The 20950-nt window shown below is 36.3% G+C and overlaps 3 protein-coding genes, 2 non-coding genes and 1 pseudogene across 8 annotated transcripts; 3 read left to right on the forward strand and 3 right to left on the reverse strand.

Moving 5' to 3' along the window:
• Positions 1-843: 843 nt before the first annotated feature.
• LCB1 (long-chain base1) lies at positions 844-7031 on the forward strand. Of its 3 annotated transcripts, none has more exons than XM_086667441.1 (15): positions 844-1145; positions 1345-1397; positions 1731-1820; positions 1905-2022; positions 2136-2230; positions 3791-3882; positions 4252-4345; positions 4440-4512; positions 4668-4800; positions 4892-5066; positions 5232-5372; positions 5448-5543; positions 5729-5870; positions 6329-6456; positions 6604-7031. In XM_086667441.1, exons 4-15 carry the CDS (start codon positions 1917-1919, stop codon positions 6778-6780), a joined length of 1452 nt encoding a protein of 483 aa, XP_086523567.1. In that variant the 5' UTR covers positions 844-1145; positions 1345-1397; positions 1731-1820; positions 1905-1916; the 3' UTR covers positions 6781-7031. The 3 variants fall into 3 exon arrangements, with proteins under 3 accessions (XP_086523567.1, XP_086523569.1, XP_086523568.1); XM_086667443.1 differs by having other exon boundaries at positions 929-1145; positions 1714-1820; XM_086667442.1 differs by having other exon boundaries at positions 955-1145; positions 1749-1820.
• A 1202-nt stretch (positions 7032-8233) lies between these two features.
• On the forward strand, positions 8234-10371 carry LOC147550558 (uncharacterized protein At2g34160-like). The gene is made up of 5 exons (XM_086667077.1): positions 8234-8505; positions 8766-8814; positions 9406-9468; positions 9558-9622; positions 10104-10371. The coding sequence occupies exons 1-5, from the start codon at positions 8389-8391 to the stop codon at positions 10197-10199; spliced, it is 390 nt and encodes a 129-aa protein (XP_086523203.1). The 5' UTR covers positions 8234-8388; the 3' UTR covers positions 10200-10371.
• An 897-nt stretch (positions 10372-11268) lies between these two features.
• LOC147550559 (ribosome biogenesis regulatory protein (RRS1) family protein) lies at positions 11269-14730 on the reverse strand. Its single transcript, XM_086667078.1, has 8 exons — positions 14289-14730; positions 13593-13743; positions 13289-13340; positions 12998-13126; positions 12708-12825; positions 12037-12220; positions 11796-11909; positions 11269-11687 (listed from the first exon to the last, which is right to left on the reverse strand). The coding sequence occupies exons 1-8, from the start codon at positions 14381-14383 to the stop codon at positions 11514-11516; spliced, it is 1017 nt and encodes a 338-aa protein (XP_086523204.1). The 5' UTR covers positions 14384-14730; the 3' UTR covers positions 11269-11513.
• A 1071-nt stretch (positions 14731-15801) lies between these two features.
• Positions 15802-15883, forward strand: TRNAS-AGA (transfer RNA serine (anticodon AGA)). Its single transcript has one exon. It is a non-coding gene; the product is annotated as a tRNA-Ser (tRNA).
• A 70-nt stretch (positions 15884-15953) lies between these two features.
• Positions 15954-16025, reverse strand: TRNAW-CCA (transfer RNA tryptophan (anticodon CCA)). Its single transcript has one exon. It is a non-coding gene; the product is annotated as a tRNA-Trp (tRNA).
• Positions 16026-17372: 1347 nt separating this feature from the next.
• Positions 17373-19011, reverse strand: LOC147550562 (putative sugar phosphate/phosphate translocator At4g32390 pseudogene; annotated as a pseudogene). Its single transcript, XR_015238457.1, has one exon. The product of XR_015238457.1 is annotated as a putative sugar phosphate/phosphate translocator At4g32390 pseudogene (transcript).
• Between the last annotated feature and the right edge of the window lie 1939 nt (positions 19012-20950).

Consider the following 20950-nt stretch of genomic DNA (forward strand, 5'->3'; position numbering starts at 1 on the left):
ACCCAACATTCATAACTCCAATCTTACTAAGGTTTCCCAACTTATAAATAATCACCAATAGAACAATGATATTCTCATCAGAACTTTTGATCCAGATATGTGCAACTTTATTTGTGCTATAACTATTCAGGAAAACGAGCATGATAAAATTCAGTGGCCTCTCACGAAATCTGGTCAGTTTACTATTAGCTCGATGTATAGGTTACCTTAGGGAGATGCAAGTTATGAAAATTAATTGGTGTTTTATTTGGAATATTGATACCATCTCTAGAATCAAACTATTCCTTTGGAAATGTTGTACGAACAGTCTACCAGTAAAACATCGCATTGGTTAATTCATTGGAAACCAATTTCTTTGTGCTTATTGTAAACAGGAGGAAAACCAATACCACACTCTTTTACACTGCTCCTATGCTAGATTAATATGGTTTTATTTTAATATTTGCTCTGACTCTATTCTCTCAGTTACAGATTGGATTTCAACTTGGCGAAATAATACGACCTCAGATGAAATCAACAAAACCATTACTTATGCAACTATTTTATGTTATATATAGAAAATTAAATGTGAGTTATGCTTTAAAAAAACACCCTTACCACCTTCACCAGATTTGAGACTTTCGTAGTGGATATTCTCTCAAAAATCAGACAAGAGTTTTAGAAATGCTGGCAAACCTCGAAAAGGGGCAAGAGGTATGAGGTGAAGGCAATGATGATTGGTGGCGACATTGGTGGTGACATTGGTGGTTGACCAAGATGAAGATGAAAGTTTTTTTTTGTTATGTTGAAAGGCAATGCATTAAAATAAGAGTCTATTACAAACGAAGAAGATAATGAAGATGTACCTTTTTCTGGTTTACGAGAGCTTGTTCGACTATGGTCCAAGTCAAGTAAGACGAAGAAATTCGGTGTGCCCATATATAAATTCCGTTCTAAGAACTTATATCTAATCTTGGCCGTTGAGTTGTCACTCAACTGTCCAGATTAGATTATCGTCTAGATGGGTGACCATATAATTACTGACCTTTCCAGGGACTGTTTCTAAAAAGTTTGACAACTCCTCAAATCTTCTCCATGTGCTTACGACCAAAGGCAACTAACAATCCCTCCTAATCGATTCGAACTCCATTGACGATATCACTCAGGTCTCTCTCTCTCTCTCTACCCAGCCAGATTCATAAGATCTGTTTTTCCTTTATAATTTTACAGAGGGGATCTTCATTTTCTCTCTCTATATCGATAGATCTCTAGATTGATCTCAATACCTGTGGCTAAGTTGTCCAGATCGATCTCTCTTTCTCTCTGTAAATCTCAATTTCTTATTTGAATTGCTTCAACTTGCAGCTTTTGGAGCAGATATATTCAATTATTGACTACTTTGCTGTTGAAATTCAGAGGTAATTCCATGTTTTTTGTCCACTGATACACATTAACTTGAGGTTTTCAACTTTTCTGGAACAAAATCAATCATGTTTGTAAATTTTTTTTTTTTAAGATGGCTTGGTTTAGAATCAGAAATGGCAATAATTTTTAATAGAATAAGATGGGTCTGAAATTGAATTTGAAGTGGGTTTTACTTACAGAAGTTAGGGTTGGGATACTTTTACTACATACTCTGATTTGTATTTACATTCCTTCTTTAACTATGCCTATTGGATTGTTTATTGTTCTTAATGGCTTTGTGTTTTGTGTTGGGCAATTTGTTTGGTTAAGTTTTAACATTATACTAGTGATGTGTTTTGGCATAGGGGAGAAACCCAAGTCTTTAATCCGGATTAGCTCTTCGTGTTCGTAAAAGAGAAGGTTCAACTCCACTGGAGGTACCCCACTTTATTGTCTTCAAAATGAAGCAAAAGTAATCCGTGTTTGTCTAACTCTGTTTTTGTTATGTGGATGCAACATAGCTCTTCGCCGTGATGGCGTCTGTTGTTATAGATGTGATGAGAACTGCATCGAATTGGGTCCCAGGAGCCTTAAATGCACCTTTTGCCCGAGCTGTTCTTTTTGGAGTGCCTATTGGCGGTAATCTATCCAAATACACCGCTCCTAGAATTTCTCCGGTTTCCATTTCAATAATTTTATTTGTTTGTTTTCACCAATTCTAATGTCGAGGTTCGTTTCTCTTTTGGGTGAAGGACATTATGTTGTAGAAGCTGTTCTTGTCGTTGTTATTCTATTCCTACTGCTCCAGAAGAGTTACAAGCCCCCGAAGAAGCCATTGACAGAGCGGGTTGGTTGAACAAGTCTCTCTCCTAGTTTTTTTCTCTTTAATTTGATTGCTTGGTCCTTCTTAATTTTTATTTGCATTCTTGAAAATTCTGGTACATATGTTATACTTATGATATACAAATCTGTCAATTTTTCTCTTTTCTCCGATTGATTTTCTCCCTCCCATTTTCCTACTAAAACAATAGATATCTAATTACCTAGAAAACTTATATTAACTCATTCCGAAGTTTAAGCAAATAAAAGTAGCAATTATAACTAAGATCTTTAAAATGAGTTAGAAACACATTAGTTTGTGCTTGCTCCCATATTAGTTGGCTTTCGGATTAGCTGTTTTTTCTCGGTTCACATCATTCTCTCCATCAGAAGAGCTTGTTATCGAGCATAAACGTAGGAAAATATTAACCATAAAGTAACATCGCATGATTGGTAGCCAAACAAATTCATGACATTATCAAGACTAAGAGTTTGCTCTTGATTTTCGCTCTCACCTTTTCTTTTAAACCTGTCGACTTTAATCCTTTCATGGTTCTTAGACTTCCTACTTTTAACACCATTAGTTTTTCCTTTAAATCTAAATTAGTAGGTGGATGTTCTTGTTTCTCGAGGGGCTGCTGCTTTTTGGAAAGATTTTTTCTACTTCTGAATATGGTTGCACTGTATGATGAACTGTTGAATCCTTTCCTTTCCGTAAGAATCCCTGCGTTATTGTAGTTATTTTGATATGGCTTCTTCAAGATGATATAATGCATCGTGTATTGCATTTTCTTCTCCATTGCTCTCATTTCATTCTTGATCTAATCTTATCTCTAAGGAACAGAGCCATATTCAGACAGAACTAACTTTGATAATATCCTAACTTCCACACTCTCTCTCTTTTTCTTCTGGGTGGAAAGAAAGCAGTGACATCTTTCTCTTTCATATAGGGACTTTACCCTCAATTCGGAGGCTTTATTCAAATCTGTAACTCTAGCTGATTTTCCTTGTATCTCATACTTTTTATACTTCTTTTATTATCAATTAAATCATTCTTCACTTTGTTTTTTTTCTTAAATCTTATCTCTAAGTTTTCACAACAACTAGAAGTAGCAATTAGTTGATTACAGTAAAATAGGATCTTTTGAAGAATTGGGAGCCCTTTCGTTTGGTCGTCTGGGTTGTGTGAGCTCAGACCTTGCTCCTTGGTCTAGGTTCACACCATTACGTAAGCAAAGTAGATAACATTTACGTTTTCCTAGATCGTAACCTCCTCAATAAGTGAACGTCTATCCGACGACGCTATAGTGGATGAACTTTCCCGCCAATGTGATTTTCATTTGATCCTGTTCCACTGGATCTTGATGTATTTCCTTGAACATCTAGAGGTACCTAATCCAAGTATGTGGTTTCTGCTCCCATTCACTGCCGAAACTGTTGTTTTCATGTAACTACTCTTCAGGTTGCGCTATAGTTATTTCAACCTCTTATAGTATTCTTGTTTATTTTTCTTTTCATTTAGTTACTGCAATACAGTTGTAATATTTGCAAAGCATAAGGAACGAAAATCGGCCTCGCTTGTTTGTAGGAAGTAGATGAGCTTTGTGAAGACTGGGTTCCAGAATCTCTAATTCCCCCTATTACAGAAGAAATGAAATATGAACCTCCTGTACTGGAAAGGTGAATATCCTTACAGTTTTTGTCTTTCTACGCGACATTTTACTGTCTCTTTATTTTTGTCATGTAAAGGTACATAAATGCATGTAAGCCCACCTTTTTATTCTTGTCCATATCCTTGATGACAAGTTACTATACACCATCAGGGCTTGCTGTTATGGAAAACTATTTCTCTAATGTTGTAATTTAAGAATTAAAAACGATGCATCGTTCCTCGATCAATGTTCTCCTAAGTTTATTATTATTAATGGTGAAACTCAAATCTAAATTGTGTGGGACCTCAGCAGAAGCTTTCACCTACAAGATTACGCCAGAACCTCAACCTTTGTCATCAGATATCACAGTTGTTCATAGATTTTCCATTTGATGCAGCGCTGCAGGGCCTCATGTGGTTATTGAGGGCAAAGAAGTTGTTAACTTTGCTTCAGCTAATTATCTTGGATTCGTTGGACATGAAAAGTTAATTGTGAGGACATTGCTACTTTTCTTTTTTCCTGTTTGTATAGTTCTGCTTTTTTTTTGGATTTATACTAAGTATTAATAATTTATCTCTTTCTCAGGATGCGTGTACTAATTCCTTGGATAAATATGGTGTTGGTTCTTGTGGTCCTCGGGGATTCTACGGAACTATTGGTAAGATTTGTATATCTCCATCATTTATAGATTGAAGGACATCATCTTATGAACTTGGTTGATCTTGTGGAGCTAGTCTCTGTGATTAACAAGGTTAACTTTTTCTTGATAATACACCTAACATATCTACCTACTAACAGTTTTCTTTTGATTAGATGTCCACCTTGATTGTGAGGCCAAAATTGCTAAGTTCCTAGGAACTCCTGATTCAATACTCTATTCTTATGGCATTTCAACAATGTTCAGTACCATTCCAGCCTTTTGTAAGAAAGGCGACATAATTGTTGTGTAAGTATGTTGCCTCGAATAATCTTTAGGCGTAAGCATAATTTCTTATTAGTTTCAAAATTTTCAAATGTAAGTGTTCCTTTTTTTACAGGGATGATGGTGTCCACTGGGCAATACAAAACGGGCTTCATCTTTCGAGAAGTACCATTGTGTATTTTAAACACAACGATATGCAGTCTCTAGAAAGTACTCTGGAGAAAATCACTCGAGAGAATAAGCGAGCAAGCAAGATACGGCGTTACATTGTGGTTGAAGCTCTATACCAGGTACCATTTCATATATTTAGAACATGAAAGCTTGCGATTTACTTGTGATGGACCAATTTCTTGTTATAATTTCCAGGATGATTTAAGGCCTATTTCTCTCGGAATTGTTTGCTTTATTAGTAACAGTTTCCATATAATGCTATTATTAATTCTTAATAATTACAGAACTCCGGGCAAATAGCTCCATTAGACGTGATCATCAGATTGAGAGAGAAGTACCGTTTCCGTGTTCTGCTGGATGAGAGCAATTCTTTTGGTGTGCTTGGTGAATCTGGGAGAGGTTTAACTGAACACTTTGGGGTCCCGGTAGGTATACAGACTTTTCTGTTTTCAACGTAGAAACCAAATTTATATTTATATTTCTTATGGTTTAAACTGTAGGTTGAGAAGGTCGATATTATAACAGCTGCTATGGGGAATGCACTAGCTACTTGTGGAGGATTCTGTACTGGAAGTGTTAGAGTGGTTGATCACCAAGTACGACCAATAAACTTACATATAATTGATTTATCAGAAAACAACTTTTAAAAGTGGTCCTGCACTTTTAATCTTCTTTTTTAAGTCAACAATAAACTTTAGATTTTTCACTACTCCTCTAGTTTCATTTGCTTGGTATGATGCCTTTTGACACATTCCCTCTCCTTATCGCATCTTTATCCCAGAGGCTTAGTAGCTCCGGCTATGTCTTTTCTGCTTCTTTGCCTCCTTATCTTGCAACTGCTGCAATTACTGCTATCGATCTTTTGGAGGAAAATCCCAATCTGACAACATTATTGAGGAAAAAGGTTGCTATCTTATGGCGAGGTAAGTTATAACCGCACAACTATCGTTTGTTGTGCGAGCAAGTGCATTTAATTTGTAATTGGGTTAATAGTTTACTAAGGTTCAGTCTATATTATGACTTTTCGAGTTACAAGATAAATTGGCTAATTTTTTTTTATCAAATGGATGTGTTTGTTAGTTGAAGAACTTATTCGAACTAAAAAACATAAATACATACTAATAGAACCAAGTGAAAATGAAAATGATTTTGTTGTGGCGAATGTTGACTGCAAATACATAGATAACAATCTTAATGATCCAAATTCTAGGCCATGTTTCAGTCTATGTTGTCTGGGGCGTTGGCCGTGGCTTAAAGAGGATCCGTCGATCGCCGTAACTGTATAGCTTAAGCTATTTCCTCGAACATGGCCACCCAAAAAACTAAACAAACTACCTAAGTTTGTTTTTACATTAATTTATTTCTATTTGGGCGTATGCAGGTTTGTCAGAAATACCAGGTCTCTCAATTGCAAGTGATCCATTATCACCTCTTATCTATCTCAAGCTAAAGAACTCAACAGGTTCCTACAAGAAAGATACAGACCTTCTTGAACAAGTTGTCCATCGTGTAGGATACCCAACTCCGCAAATCAATATGATTAGTTTTTTGTTTAAATTTTTGGTTGGTTCTTGTGTTAAAAAGAAAATGTGATCCATTTTTGTATATAAAATTCCGTCTTAATCTTTCGGGTTTTCCTCATTGGTTCATTTACAGGTTCTGAAAGAAGATGATGTGTTAATAGCAACTTCAAAACGATCCACACTTGATAAGTGTAAACTTCCAGCAGGCATCCGGTTATTTGTTTCTGCTGCCCATACCGAATCTGATCTACTGAAAGCTGTGGATTCCCTGAAGAGAAACTCGGAGTTATTACTTCTTGGTTCCAAGTAACAGGTGCATATCTGGTATTCTGTTATGTTTGAAGCATGAACAACGGGAAATGTAGTTTTCTGCATAAATTGTTTTTTTGTTCTTCTCTGATTTTCGATTTTTAGTGTATCGATTGTTTATTGCTTTTGAAGCATTTTGTTTGTTTCTTGAACCCAAGAAAACGTTATTGTCGTGTTTTCTTGTCTCATTCACTGAATATATATTTTAAGCTAGTTGTGTCAATGGATAAACTGATCATTCTTTCAGTCTAACATCGTATCTTTCTTAGAACAATATTTTTTCTCGTTTCCAACTCTACTGGTGTCAAACGTACTGGCTGAGATGTGCAGGGCTGTGGCAAAAGCACCAGATCAGCGAGCTCAGCATGAAAATGACAGTGCTCAAAGGGCTAGACCACCTAAATGGGCTGAAAAGCCTAAGGTGGTTTACTTTTCTTGTCCGACTCTCCTTACCTAAGTTCAGCTATTATGAGTCAGACATTACGAGTTAGATAATAAAATAATCTGAAATTTGATTCTGGTTCGTTCAGACCCTGAGCCAAATTTCATATTAGTATTAGAGAAAAAAAAACAAACAGTACATGTTGTCGATAGGGGTTGGGGCGGGATTAAATTTGTTTTGGCCTCTCCTTGGCAAAAGTGTGCAACAAACTCGGTCCAACGACGCTGAATCTGACCACAAACACAAATTTGTCAACTATTTTTAACCCCATTAAGCCAATTTGCTCAAGAAATAGGATGTTTTGTTGATCTATCTCAAATAAATAACTAAATAACTAGATGTTCTCTTCCCAAAGTAAGAGAAGTTTTCTTTACCCAACTTAATGAAAATCACCATTCAAATTTCTTTTGAAGTACTGAGTCTATCATGGGTTACATTTCCCACTAAACAGTTAAAAATTATCTACCTTTTGTCACACTACCAGACACTAACGTACCATCATTGTACCAGTGTCCTACCATCATCACATTACTAAGAGTCTAAGACACCATCTAGATCCCCATACCTCATACCATCACTGCAACACCGACCTAACATCATCGCCACCGACCTAAGTCCATTTCAGTTTTTCATTCTTTTTGGTAAGGGATGGGATTGTGTTCTTTGAAATGACAATTTGTCGTTGTTAAAACTACATTTTGTGTAGTAGTTGGACATTCACACAGTATTTCGGAGTTCATGAGCCCAATTATTAGTAGAATTGAAAATCCGAGAACCATTGATCTTAGGATAAATTTAATAAGGTTTAGACTTCTACTCGTGTTTTCCCAAAAAAAAAAATTGAGATTACAAGTTAAAGGGTTCTCACCTAGCTAGAAGTCCTAGGAGAGTCCCTACCAAATCGGTTCGAGTCCCTATCAAATCGGTTCGAGTCCCTATCAAATCGGTTCGAAAGAATTCAGGACCATGAAAGAGTTCCCCTATAAGGGGGGTAAAATTGTCATTTTGATTTAGGTAAACAACAAGGGTAAAGATAATTTCCCGCTATTTAAGGCATTAAGAACCTCGAGATTAATCTTGTTATTTTTTTTCCTCTCTCTCATCGTTGATTAATACTCCAGTGTTATTCAGTTTGAAAGTTAGGGTTTTTAGTTTTCAGCTCCCGCAATGGAAGATATCACCAATGGATTGAAGAACGTTAACATCTCTGATACCCAAAACCAGAACCGGATTCAGGTCTCCAATACCAAAAAACCCCTCTTTTTCTATGTTAATCTTGCCAAGGTAAACCTAATCTCTCTCTTTCTCAGTTGTTGACGTTTTGCCTGTTAGGGTTTGAGATTGTAAACGTTGGGTAGTTCAGTTTCTAGGCTTCTAACTCAATAAGAATGGGTATGTGGTGATTTCGCTTGTTGTTATAGGATTATAGTGTGCTAAACCAGAAGATTCAAATATGAGTCCTTGTTTATGAGTATTGATTATTGACTCTAATTGAGGGTTTTAATTAATTATAAGGTTATTGATTTCTAAATTGTTTTTAACAGAGGTATATGCAGCAACATGGAGAAGTAGAACTTTCTGCTCTTGGAATGGGTATATTTTTTTCTTCTACTTCCTTACATGATTTTCTAGAATTAGTCCAAAGCTTTATTTTGGTTGTTAGTCATCCATGTTAATTAGGTAATTAATCTTTTACATGAAGCTCATGAGATTGTATCTTCTTAAAAGTGTTAAAGATCCAATTCCTAAAACTGTGATTGGGCTGGTTGATTCATACATGACTGTGGGAATTACTTGTTTCTACGTCCTGAAAATATTCTGTTCATTTAGTTTATTGATTTCAATAGATTTATGATTTTAACTTGCGATGGACACGTAATAAAACAAGCGAGAGCCAACTATTACTAAGTAGAGAAGAGTAAAGATGATAAAGGTGATGTCGAGGCGTCAGGAACAATGCTTAGAGTGAAATATAGGGTTTTGCCTCTTTAAAATTCGATTGTTTTTTACTACATTCCAGACTGTTGTCTACTTTTCACTACGGACACGTGCATCGATTGTTACTTTTCTTTTGTTGATCGAAAGGACATTACATAGTCTTTCGGTTGAATAATTTTTGTTTGCCTTGCATTTACTTCATTCATTATTGAGTATTAACGTCAAGTAATGATTTTCGTTTTGCAGCTATTTCAACTGTCGTCACCATTGCCGAGATTCTTAAAAACAATGGCCTGGCTGTCGTAAAGAGTATAAAATTCTTAGCTCTCCTACATTTTTGGTTTAAATTTTTGTACAATGCCTAAGCTCAATTTTTATGATGAAATTCCCACTTGCAGAGATTATGACATCTACTATTGATTTGAAGGATGAATCAAGAGGACGACCAGTTCAGAAAGCAAAAGTAAGTCTTTTTTTAATTTTCTGTCCTCTACTACGATATTTGACTTGAGTTCAGTTGACTCCACGACATAAATATGTAATGACTATGTTTAAGTAGCTCGGGCTTAACGTCTTCGGACAAAGGCCAATTTTGGATCATAACTAGTCCGAGGCTATAATTCGGCGGAGTTTTCACTAGGGCTTACGAATTCGTTTCTATATATATGCCCATCTTTATCTATATGTATATGTATATTTATACAGAGACCCAAACTTAACCCTAAAAATCAAATCAAACTCCAGCTGTTTGATGTATACATATAAACTAACTCGGGTTTGGACCTCCTCTGGCAAATCCTAACTACTCTTAGCATTGATGATAGCTGTGGAGTTAACTGCCTGAGACTGCCAAGATTACATGTCCATTATTAGTTCCCTCTGCTATGAAATTTTAATACGACTCCTCTTCTGACATTTTCCCTGTGGGGGTTTTGTTTATCTAGATTGAGATATTACTTGGGAAGACAGAGAACTTTGATGAGTTGATGGCAGCTGCAGCAGAGGAGAGAGAAGCTGCACGAGCTGAGGAGCAAAGCTGAGGAGGAAGAATCTTGAAGCATAATTTCTTCGCTACTATCTGCTAAATGTGCTTTACTTTAGTTAGTTTTCTTTCTTGATTTATGGATGTGGTGTTTGCTCCATGTACCTATATTTCCTTAGGAATTTTAGCACGTTTTGCTACTCAAATTATCGAACTATTGTTTATGCTTATGTCTACTTGTTTCAATACTAAATGGCAACATATCTCCACATGAACCAACAAAAGATAAAACACAGAGAGAAACTCAATAGAGTTCTACAGCCCATTTCAAGTTTTATTGTGATTGAATCAAAATTCTGAAACTTCTTTCCAAATACCCTTTATTAGGGCTTCTTCTTGAATGAAATTCCTGCAGCAGGATCAAGTTTCATACCACTTGGTACCAGTCCTTTATAAAGACCTGAAACTCCTTACTGTTCAAGTATACAAGTAAGACTGTAAGAGCATGAAGCATGTTTTTATACACTTGGGTGTCCCTAAGAGCCCCAATTTTCATCTTTTCCGTGTCTTTGGGTGGAAATGTTGCAACGTTCCCTAACTCATGCACAAATTTATGTATTATAAGCACAATACTTTTGTTTTTTTTTTGTTGAACCGTAGCACAATAGTTCCAATTAAGCTTGGAGTTAAACCTGTATGTATTACTCCTGGTCCTTTCTCTTGGATAACTTTCGTGAAAGCATGTAAAAGATGATTCGGTGAGGCAAACTATGACTGCGTGTGATGCGAGCCGAGTTCTATAACCAGCTCGAGTGGGTACGTTACAAAGTTCCCTAACTCGTGCACAAACAAGCTCCTCCAACCGGTGGCAGTGGGATCCAAGTTTTGTGTTAAACTACTTTAACTGTAATTGTATCATAAGCAAATAACTGCATAAAATGGATCTTCAGCCCTTCACATGTGACCAAAAAGGAGACGTTGACCGTGTTTCTTTCTGTTCTCGTGGTGCAAGTCTTAATGGTCTGAAATGGCCTCAAAATCAACCTCTAGATCAGTTATTCACTAAATGGATACTTTCATCATAATTTAGCTTGTTATATCTTTCATGAATCCCAACTACTCAAAAATTTCCTCAACAAAAAAAAAACTACTCAAAAATTAGCATTCTGGTGATAATATTAGAGAATAAATATGTCAGCTCTTTCTTTAACTTCATCAGAGTACCTAAACAAATACCTACTACTCTAAGAAGTACAACCAAACAAAAAAAACAAATCGAAATACTTCCTGAGAAGAAAAACGAAAACCGCACCTCAATCGAGAAGAATCCTATATGATCTCTTAATGTTTGTTATATAATTTAGTTTCGATTCTATTGAACTTTCTTTGAATTCTTCGACGGTTTCTTTGGTGGTCCTTTCGAGGATTTCTTGAAGGGTTTCTTTTCTGGCTTCATCTTGCTTGGGGTCGAAGAAGACGGTTTCCTGTCCTGCTGTTTCTTGTTCTTTCTTTTCTTCTCGATCTTGTCATTGAACATGTTCACAGCCTGTTCACGAAAACATACATATAATCCTCATTCACCCAATCAGCTTAAGCGAAATTTAGTTTACCAGTTGTTCCACTACCGTGGGATGAAACGGAAAGTACAGCTTACCTTATTTACGTCAAATATCTCATGAGAGTGCTGGGCCATAAGCTTGTTCAGAACCTTATCAGTCTGCTCTTTTTCCAAGTTACCCATTCCTCTTCCTTCGGCAACGGGAAGAAACTGAACAAAAATAAATAGGTAGAAAAAAGTTTTACCATCTCGAGTCTTGTTTTGCGACTATGTGATTGTAGAGTGGTTGTGAGAGGAAGAGAGAACAGTTTGCAGAGAATATATGACAACTACTAACCTTTCGGAATTTTCCGGGATGCTTAGGAGGTTTCTCTCCAGGTAGCTTTTTGTCGAATTTACCACCACTAGCTGTCGAAGTTGCCGCCATTCCTGCAACATTCTCTAGCTCATTCTTACTAGCTTTCCTTGCTGGATTTTGAGTTCCTGTGATAGGCAGTGATGTTGCGGAAAGTTGAACATGACTGCACCACAATTCTTTGGTTAGGCCACAAACTTCACTCTAATCATTCACTTTAACATCCAACAATTCGAAGTTCATAAATAACAAATTTGAGGGGTTTGGCATGGGATAGGATCAGACTTCCCATATCCTCATCTAATCCAAGACTTACTCAGGGAGATCAGCTGATACAAATAATTACCATGATATTGACAAACAACTACAACGATACGACATGACTAGTTTGGGTACTTCGGCTCAAGATGGTCGACACGTTGAATCAATGGTTAAGTTCCAATCACTGGCAGACCAAAGCCTCGACCGACATTACAAACGGGTTATAGTGACACTTCTCTATGATAATTACAGAGGACGACAAAATTTTCCATATAATTGATGAGTTCAAGTTGATGAACAAACTGGGAATTTAAACACAAAAGTCACGCGTAGAATAGAAGATTGAAAAATAATGATACTCTTGTAATGTTCATATGTTTATGGTACAATACCTTGGCAAAGCACCAACTTTAGCTGCTTGTTTCAGATTCTGCATCCGGTTCTTTTCTTGCTTTTCAACTCGTTTCTTCTTTTCCTCTTGCCTCTTGGCAAACGGATCCACTCCTGGCTCTGTCAAAAGGGCAACAAAATAAGAATTACTTAAGACAAATTTAGGAAATACTATATTCTTCTCCTCTCTATCAGAGGCACAAAGAAGACCAGCCATCACAAGAGGCTATGCAGAATGTGTATAAAGCAGAATCTAAAGATCTTAGAGTAATAATAAAGCTAAACCAATTACCATCAGTACTCTTCGCCTCAATAATTGGAATGTCATTGTCATCATTAACACGATCATAGCCGTAACGACGCTTCCAGCCTCGAGTCTGTTCATCATACACTATCTTGTCTTTCTTACGGTTTACAATACCTGCAAAGAATGTCAAATGAGCACCAATCACATCAGATTTGATTCTAGGAAAAAACTGAATCCAAACCATTAACAGTGAAACTATTTAACAAATGGAAACACAGAAACCATATTAAATTTTATTTTTAAAATTTGGCAACCCCCGTAAGTTATATCACTAACCTTTCTTTTTAGCGAATTCTTCCCATTTTGTAGGTGGTGCGGGCCTTGGAAGCTGTATAAACAAATAGGATATTTCATAAATTTGCTCGTATATAACAAAAGGAGAACCACTAAAACGTATGCCAATAGAGATCCATAGTCTATAAGGATTACATTAACCACTTAAAAACGTCTCCACAAAAACATTTCAAGCTATTCAACTCCGATGATGTTTGTAATACGAAAGGAGGATATATGAAAATCATGAAAACGCAAAAACACGTACATTTGTAAGAAAAAACTATAGAAAAACAAGGTAGCATACATGTTTCTCCCTTGGCAACCTCGTCGTTGGTGGAGGCAATTGAACTAAAGGCCCATCTTTATCTTCTGTTGCAGGTAAGTTGAAAACTTTATCTGCAATTTTTTGGACAAGTTCAGTTGCTTTCTGCAAGCATTCCTTCAGTAGTTCTTCCCTGGATATAGACGAAGAAATCATGATATATAACAATTCTCACTTAAATATATGTTCTTATGATACTGAAATTCTATTGGCCAGAATTAACAAATAGTTACTACTATCTTCATTTTAGTGTTGGCAACTCGAGCAAAAAATAACTAAACCTAAATTAAACAGTCCTGAAAATAGAAGATAAACAGCCATAAAAATAACATAAAAGAGAAACCTTTAAGCTAAAAAACCCAACTTAGAATACAACCCACGAACCAAAATCATAAAAACAACAAAACCCACAAAATAAAACCCCAAATATGAACTACTCAGTGATTTGTTACCAATAGAATATGAATTAAAGGCAAGACCTTTATGCACTAAAGAACTACAACATCAACATCTCAAGGACATGAAAGGAACTAAACCCACAAACCCTAAAGTCGAGATTTTTCTGGAGTTAGTGATTATAAAGAAGATTTCACAAACCTCAAACTGATACCTCAGAAAAATAATGAACAATTTAGAGATTGAAACAAGTGAAAGGAGGTGAAGATGAAAGATAATAACCTGTTAGAAGACAGAGAAGGTTGGTGATTTGGGTCGAAGGCTAATAGGTTACCCAGATCGATCTGGCATGATTTATCTGCCTCCATTGACTCCATTAATTTTCTCGCAAATACTTCAATTTACTGAAGATGCTGTGTTTTGCCACTGAAAGTGGCCGAGAAAAATCAAGGAGTGAGAAACCCTAATTTGAGATATATAGGGTTTAGAGAGGTTAGAGGCCCCCCCATTTTGATTTTTCGTAAAAATTTTAAAATGCCCCCTCAAACAAACACTCCTCTTGTGTTTGACCCAAAATCAACTTTATTTTTCTCTCAAAATTCCGTTCCTTCTATAATAATTATTTGAAGTCTCTGAAGTTGAGATAGTTTTTCTTTCTATCTCTAAACTCGTCACTAGACGATTATAAATTGGGTAATCTCGATTTTTTTTGTCGGAATTAGGTAAGAACTCTTCAATGACTGAAAGAGGATGTTCTTTTATAACTTTTATTTGGGTTTTAGTTGGAATCAAGAAGTCTTAACTACGGTGAACTCTAATATAGAAAAATATTAAGTTTGGACTATTATTCAATAAAATATCAACAGATACGAACCAATTTTGTTCACGACAGTCAGTTGGACCCTTCCGCCCCTACAAAAGACAGTTGAAACGGTAGATACGAGTTGATTTTGGTTCCAAAACCGCTTCGAGCCCACCGACTAGGAGGAGTTGACAAATATAGTGTTGTTATAACTTCCACTCAGGCTTTGGAAACCCATGTAAATTTGTCAATCAGACAGAAGGTCCACAATTTGTCTAACTTAGAGTTTGAACCCCAAAATAAAAATCCCTGTTACTTTTTAGTAGGTTACAATCTATTTGCGAGCTAAATTTGATGAAGACCAAGTTTACCTACCTACACGCTACACCCACCTAGGATTAAAATTTGGGAACAAAGAACCCTATCTTTTCTTTATAATGATAAATGACATTGTTGTGAGGCAACCTGACATGGATGGAAGACGAAGTTATGTGCTAGAGATTAGGCACTAAACCATTCTTCATAATGCATCCAGACTTCATAATGCGTGAAAAATCATAAGATTTGAATTATCAAAACAGGTCGTATCATTTTCAAGTTTGTTTTGTATAAACTTGTGGCATGTAATCAACTCAATACTTGTTGTGACAATGAAATTTTGCAGGTCTTGAACTCGCAACATGCAATATCATTTTCAAGATTGATTTTTGTGATCCTAGAAATACATGTTATCAACACGATTTTCTTCTTTCATCAAAAAAATAACACGATTTTCTTTACAATGAATGTAGTATCTGTTACAAGGGACTAGACTCTTAATGATGCATTTTAAGCTATTAAACCTTGACTTGCTAAAACATATTATATTACTAATGTTTCACAAAGCTGATTTACACCATCGTATAATATTATACATATTTTTTCGTTTCCCAAATTCGAATGCGACTGCCATTGCAAGTGAAATAGTTTTTCTCGGGACTAATACACAAAACAGTGGTCGTGCCGGAGTGGTTATCGGGCATGACTAGAAATCATGTGGGCTTTGCCCGCGCAGGTTCGAATCCTGCCGACCACGATTTTTTTTTTTTTGTTCCCATATCAGTTTTTTGTACAAAGAAGTAAAGATGTGTGACAAAAACTAAAAATGAACCCGACGTGAATCGAACACGCAACCTTCTGATCTGGAGTCAGACGCGCTACCATTGCGCCACGGATCCTGTTGATGTTGTGATTCGTTACTAGAGACTATTTAATTTAGTTAATCTACTTGTGGAACACAACCAAGCCCACGGAATTTAGTTATCTTTTGTTTCTCCTCAACTCGCGCCACCACTTTTCTTCACGATAAGGGTAGCTGATGGGTTGTGTCATTGTCAACAAACCCTTGAATCTTCTTTTTTTCTTTTTCGTTTTTTTTTTCAGGTCTTCTTCTTCCACCTCTTCTCCCAAGTCCCACCACCACAACTCTGTTCCGACGAGGGGCCTTCCTTTCGGCAGAACATAGAGAGAGAGAGAGATGAAGATGATGGTAGTGGTGGTGAAAAGAGGTTGAAGAGAGAAAAAAAATAGATTTCTAGTGAAGTTCGCGGCTAACAGCTCTCTGTTGACAACGTGAGACAAATAGGATTAGTGTTTGCGGGGAAAATCTGGTTTGATACCTAAAAGTTTTCTTTTTTGTTTTCTCAAAACATATACAAATTTATAATGAGAACATGTCTCCACGTTAATAAACCTCAACTAACTACTTCCTTACTTTACAAACATTTGGCTAAACGCCTAAACGGCTAAACCTATCTCCAACTAACTACTTCCTTGCCTATAGAGACCATCCTTAAGTGGGTGAATTTCTGTCTCAGATGTATTTTCAGAATAATGGCTCCTCAAAACTTACAGAAACTTGGGAGGGTAGTGAATTGAGCCTTGGGGAGTCTGGGGAGGGCAAGTTCGTGGGTCCGGTCCCCCGAGCAGTCTTGGGCCTATCTTACCCAAAAAAAACTAGCTGAAGAAGTGAGGTTTTCGTCACTGGTATAAAGTAACCATCAGCCTTTCCTCCAACATAGTTCAACCATATGGCATGAGATAGGGTTCCAGTTTTCTTCTTCATTCTTCTCATAGTTTACAAGGTTTGTTTCAATCCTTTTCTCATTGGTTTCTTCAATTCCAGAATGTAAGTTTGAAGAGGAATCAAACCCTAGCAGAATGTACTTCATGGGATTCTAATTTCACCCAAGAGAAGTTAGAAGCCAAAAGCATAAATTTGAAAGTGTCATGGATATCCGAACAACTTTCTCGGCTAACCTTAAGCTCAGATGGCATAACTAGGTCTATAATAATCTCACAATGCTCCCTTTTACTTAACATGTAACCACATGACTTTCGCTCTTATCTTGTATTTGCTAAGGTGGTGTCCGTTTATCTTATTGTCTAGATCTAACCCGCCCGAGTCTAACTTGTTTTTATCTCATCGTTACCAACTTTGCCCCGAGAAAATCGATATAGAATATAGAACATAGCATATTAACACTACTGAGAAGATAAATAACTTAAATAACAAGACTGAATCATAGAAAATTAATAGGTATTCAAATTTCCCAATAGAATGAAGGGATCCTACAAGTTCACAAGAGTAACTCAAAATCAAGAACAAGAAAAAAAGTAAATCTAGCTCCCCAAGATCATAATACAAGTAAACTAAGAACACACACATATCTAAAATAGTCAAACCAACAAAAAGAACAAGAACAAAAGCTTGTCAAGATCAAAAACCTGATTTCAAAATCTCATTCGAATCCGTGGGAAAGCAAAACTAAGAGAACCCATCTTCACCGATCTTCGAAATTATCTTTTCTAGTCCATCTTGTTTCACAATTGAGAATTGAAATGCAGTTTACTCTGAAAAGTAAATCAAAATCAAGCCTCTGAATCATCTTTCTTACCATTTCCTAATCCTTCTCTATCATCCAACAATTTTCCGGATTCTTCATCACTAGGCGGCTCAGCCTTCTTTTGTGCATCTTTATTAGTAAGTGCTTGAAATTTTAAGTAATTATAATAAGTAACACCCAAGAATGCTAATCCATATCCAATCAAATTCATCATAGTAACAGTATCTTTGATAATCCTCCATGAAAATCCAATCAATAACCAATCTTTAACAACACCAGCAACATTCATGGTAAGAGCTGAAGTTTTACCCACTAACAAAAACACAGCCAAATTCAAAGCAAATGCACAAGAAGAATTCGTTCCGAAAATCACCCAATCAAAATGAAAACTTGATGATTCTTTCAAAATGGGGAATTCAACAAATACCCATGGTACAAACAAGAACACTAAACAACATGGAGCAACATAATACAAAGATGTAATTGGATTTAGGGTTATACCTTTAGAAGTAAGTAAGATTTGAATTAAAACCAATCTAGTAGCTTCAAAAGCAACAGCAGTAAGTTGAAGAATAACACCCCAAGTATCAAACCTAGCTTCCCCATAAGCAGCAATAGCAACCCCAAATGAAATTGAAAGCATATTAGCCATTGTTTTAGTTTTAAAAGATTCTTTTTTGAATAAAACACTGATTGAATAAACAGCAACTGGCATTAGGGCTTTTAACATTTGAATGAAAGAAACAGATAAATAGATATAAGCAGAATTAGAGAACCAAAGAGATAGAGAATAAAGAGCACCAATTGGAACAACAGAAGAAATATAAAGTTGACGAGACATTGAAACTGGTTCAACAAGTTTGAGTACACGAACAAGGAAGAAAGCTAGGGCAGAACAAAAAGACATGTGGATCATGGTTAGAGAAATTGGGAATGGCCAATCATACATCTTTTTATCAAGTATGTATTTGTTGTAAACGATTACTGTGAAACTTAAGAAGATCCATATTCCTACGTAAGCGTAAGATAGCAAGATCTTCTTTATTACACTCTCGCTTAAAGAACCTCCTCCTCCTTTTCCCATCTCTGTAAACAAACCCTAATTGAGACTCAAAATTGAGCTGCTCAAGAATTGAGAAATATACAGAGAGAGAAGAAAAGTAAGGAGATCTGAAAATGTCAATGTGAAGAACAAGAAGAAGAAGATTGATTTACAATAAGTCTCTCTCTCTCTCTCTTACTGCCTTTCCTGTATGCTGACTTTCTCCTTCTACGTTTCTGTCGGGATTAAGAAGAGAATGGGAAGTGAGAGAAATAGACAAAGCCCAGAAAGTATATTTTTCTAGTCCCTAAATTTGCATTTAATCCTTAAAAGGGTTAATTCCTATTGGGCTCCAAGATTTGACCAACTCTCATTTTGACCTCCAAACTAACAGTTACTTAAGAAAGTATTAACTACAATTTCTCTGTCATTTGTTAGTTCTCCCTAAATGTTTTTAATTTTGTTAAGTTTTAGAAAGAGAAAGGGGAGAGCGATAGATGAGAGAGAGTGAGAAAGAGTACTAAATGGCATTGTTGGTATCTTCGGTGAAGCCTCAGAGCTTAAGCAAACCAAAACAAGCAGAATAAGAGAGAGATAAGGAGGAAGGGTTGGTTGACTTTCTCTCTCTATGTGTGAAGGAAGCGAGGAGGTCAACCACCCCTCTATGTTTGTAAGTTAAAATTAGTTGACGAAAGAAATAAGGAGAAAGAGTTGGTTGACTTTCTCTTTACCTCACTCTGTGTGAAGGAAGAGAGCGGGTCGACCACCTCCTCTCTGTCATTATTATCTCAGAGAAAGAGAGGATGCACACGACAACTAGTCAGGTTCAATTGTCTTTGTACTGTTGATAGTAATATTTTTTCCCCATATGCAGAGATCGTAAGTTGGAAATAGCTGGTAGTATTTTTTTCATAACATATTTGAAAATCTTAAAGTAGGCATTAAGATCATAAGATTGCTATTTTGCAAATATACCTAGCTAAAGAAACAAGTTAGGGGGAAACTGCGCATATGGTAGGCTCAATAGCATTTCTCCGAAAATGGATCCAATTGCCTTTGGAAGTAGTCATTCATTCTACATTGCTACATTATATTACATTAACCCGGTCCTGAAAATGACTCTGGCACGAAGATTTCTAAATTAGAACAAACTCAAAACTAAGGGTGTAAACTGTAGCTTCTTATATCAGATATAGATTGATTTGTATCTGATAAATATCGATGGATATCAACTTGCCGGTATTTGAATTTGAATCCGATAATCTTGTTAGACCTCTAATAATCTGATAAGCTTATAAAAACTTTAACATTTTAATACTTTTTAATTTGTTTAGTAAACATCAACGGAAATAATTTAATTATTTGATTATAACTACTATATAGTTTCTTACATTTAAAACTATGTATCTATTTTGAATATAAATGTAATATTTTTGACTTATAAGAATAAGTATAACCGAAGGAAAATACACAATTATTTTTCAAAAAGAACTAGTAATAGGATTGTTGGAATCAGAGTCGATTTTGGCTCGACCCGACTCGTCCTCAGAAACGGAATACACCAATGTGTTTGTCTCGTCGAGCTCTTCAACTTAGAGCCAAGAATCCCTCAAATCCGATTCTAGATGAATGAGAAATTCAAGTCTAAAGTTTGAACGAAGATCGGTTAAGTTAGGGACTGAAACGTCCAAAGTTAGATTGGGGGCCATCTGGGAGAAGCAAGCACGTCCAGATCTGGACGACCCGCGTTCCACCCGAGTGCATCGAACGGTTGCGCGCTAAACTGTTCGAGATAACGTTGGGACGAAGCTAGACGCGTTGGATCAACAAGATCTAACGGTTGGCGTTCCACCCGCGTCGGGCAACAAGTGGGATACGCCCAAAGCTTCATCTAACGACCAAATTTCTCATCTGTTGGGCATGCTTCGGGCCGCTCTAGCTTGATCTAACGATGGGCGTTTCGTCTGCGACTTGAAGCTAGATCTGACGGTCCAAATTTCAATCGAAATTCCCAGTTACCCAAATTCATTCCAAATATAATCCAATTCATTCTCTTCTTCTCTTCTCTTCTAAAATCAGTATTCTGGTGTGTCTGGAATATAATTTTGATTTTAGAAATATTCTAATATATCTAGGATTCTGAAGAAATAAGTCTCCGAGTGAAGTCTTTCGATTTTCTTCTTTTCTTCTCTCTTGGAATCAGTATTCTGGTGTG

Source organism: Eschscholzia californica, unplaced genomic scaffold (genome assembly GCF_041429995.1).
Source record: "Eschscholzia californica isolate CP2 unplaced genomic scaffold, dmEscCali1.0.p SCAF_3, whole genome shotgun sequence".
NCBI classification, from domain to species: domain Eukaryota; kingdom Viridiplantae; phylum Streptophyta; class Magnoliopsida; order Ranunculales; family Papaveraceae; genus Eschscholzia; species Eschscholzia californica.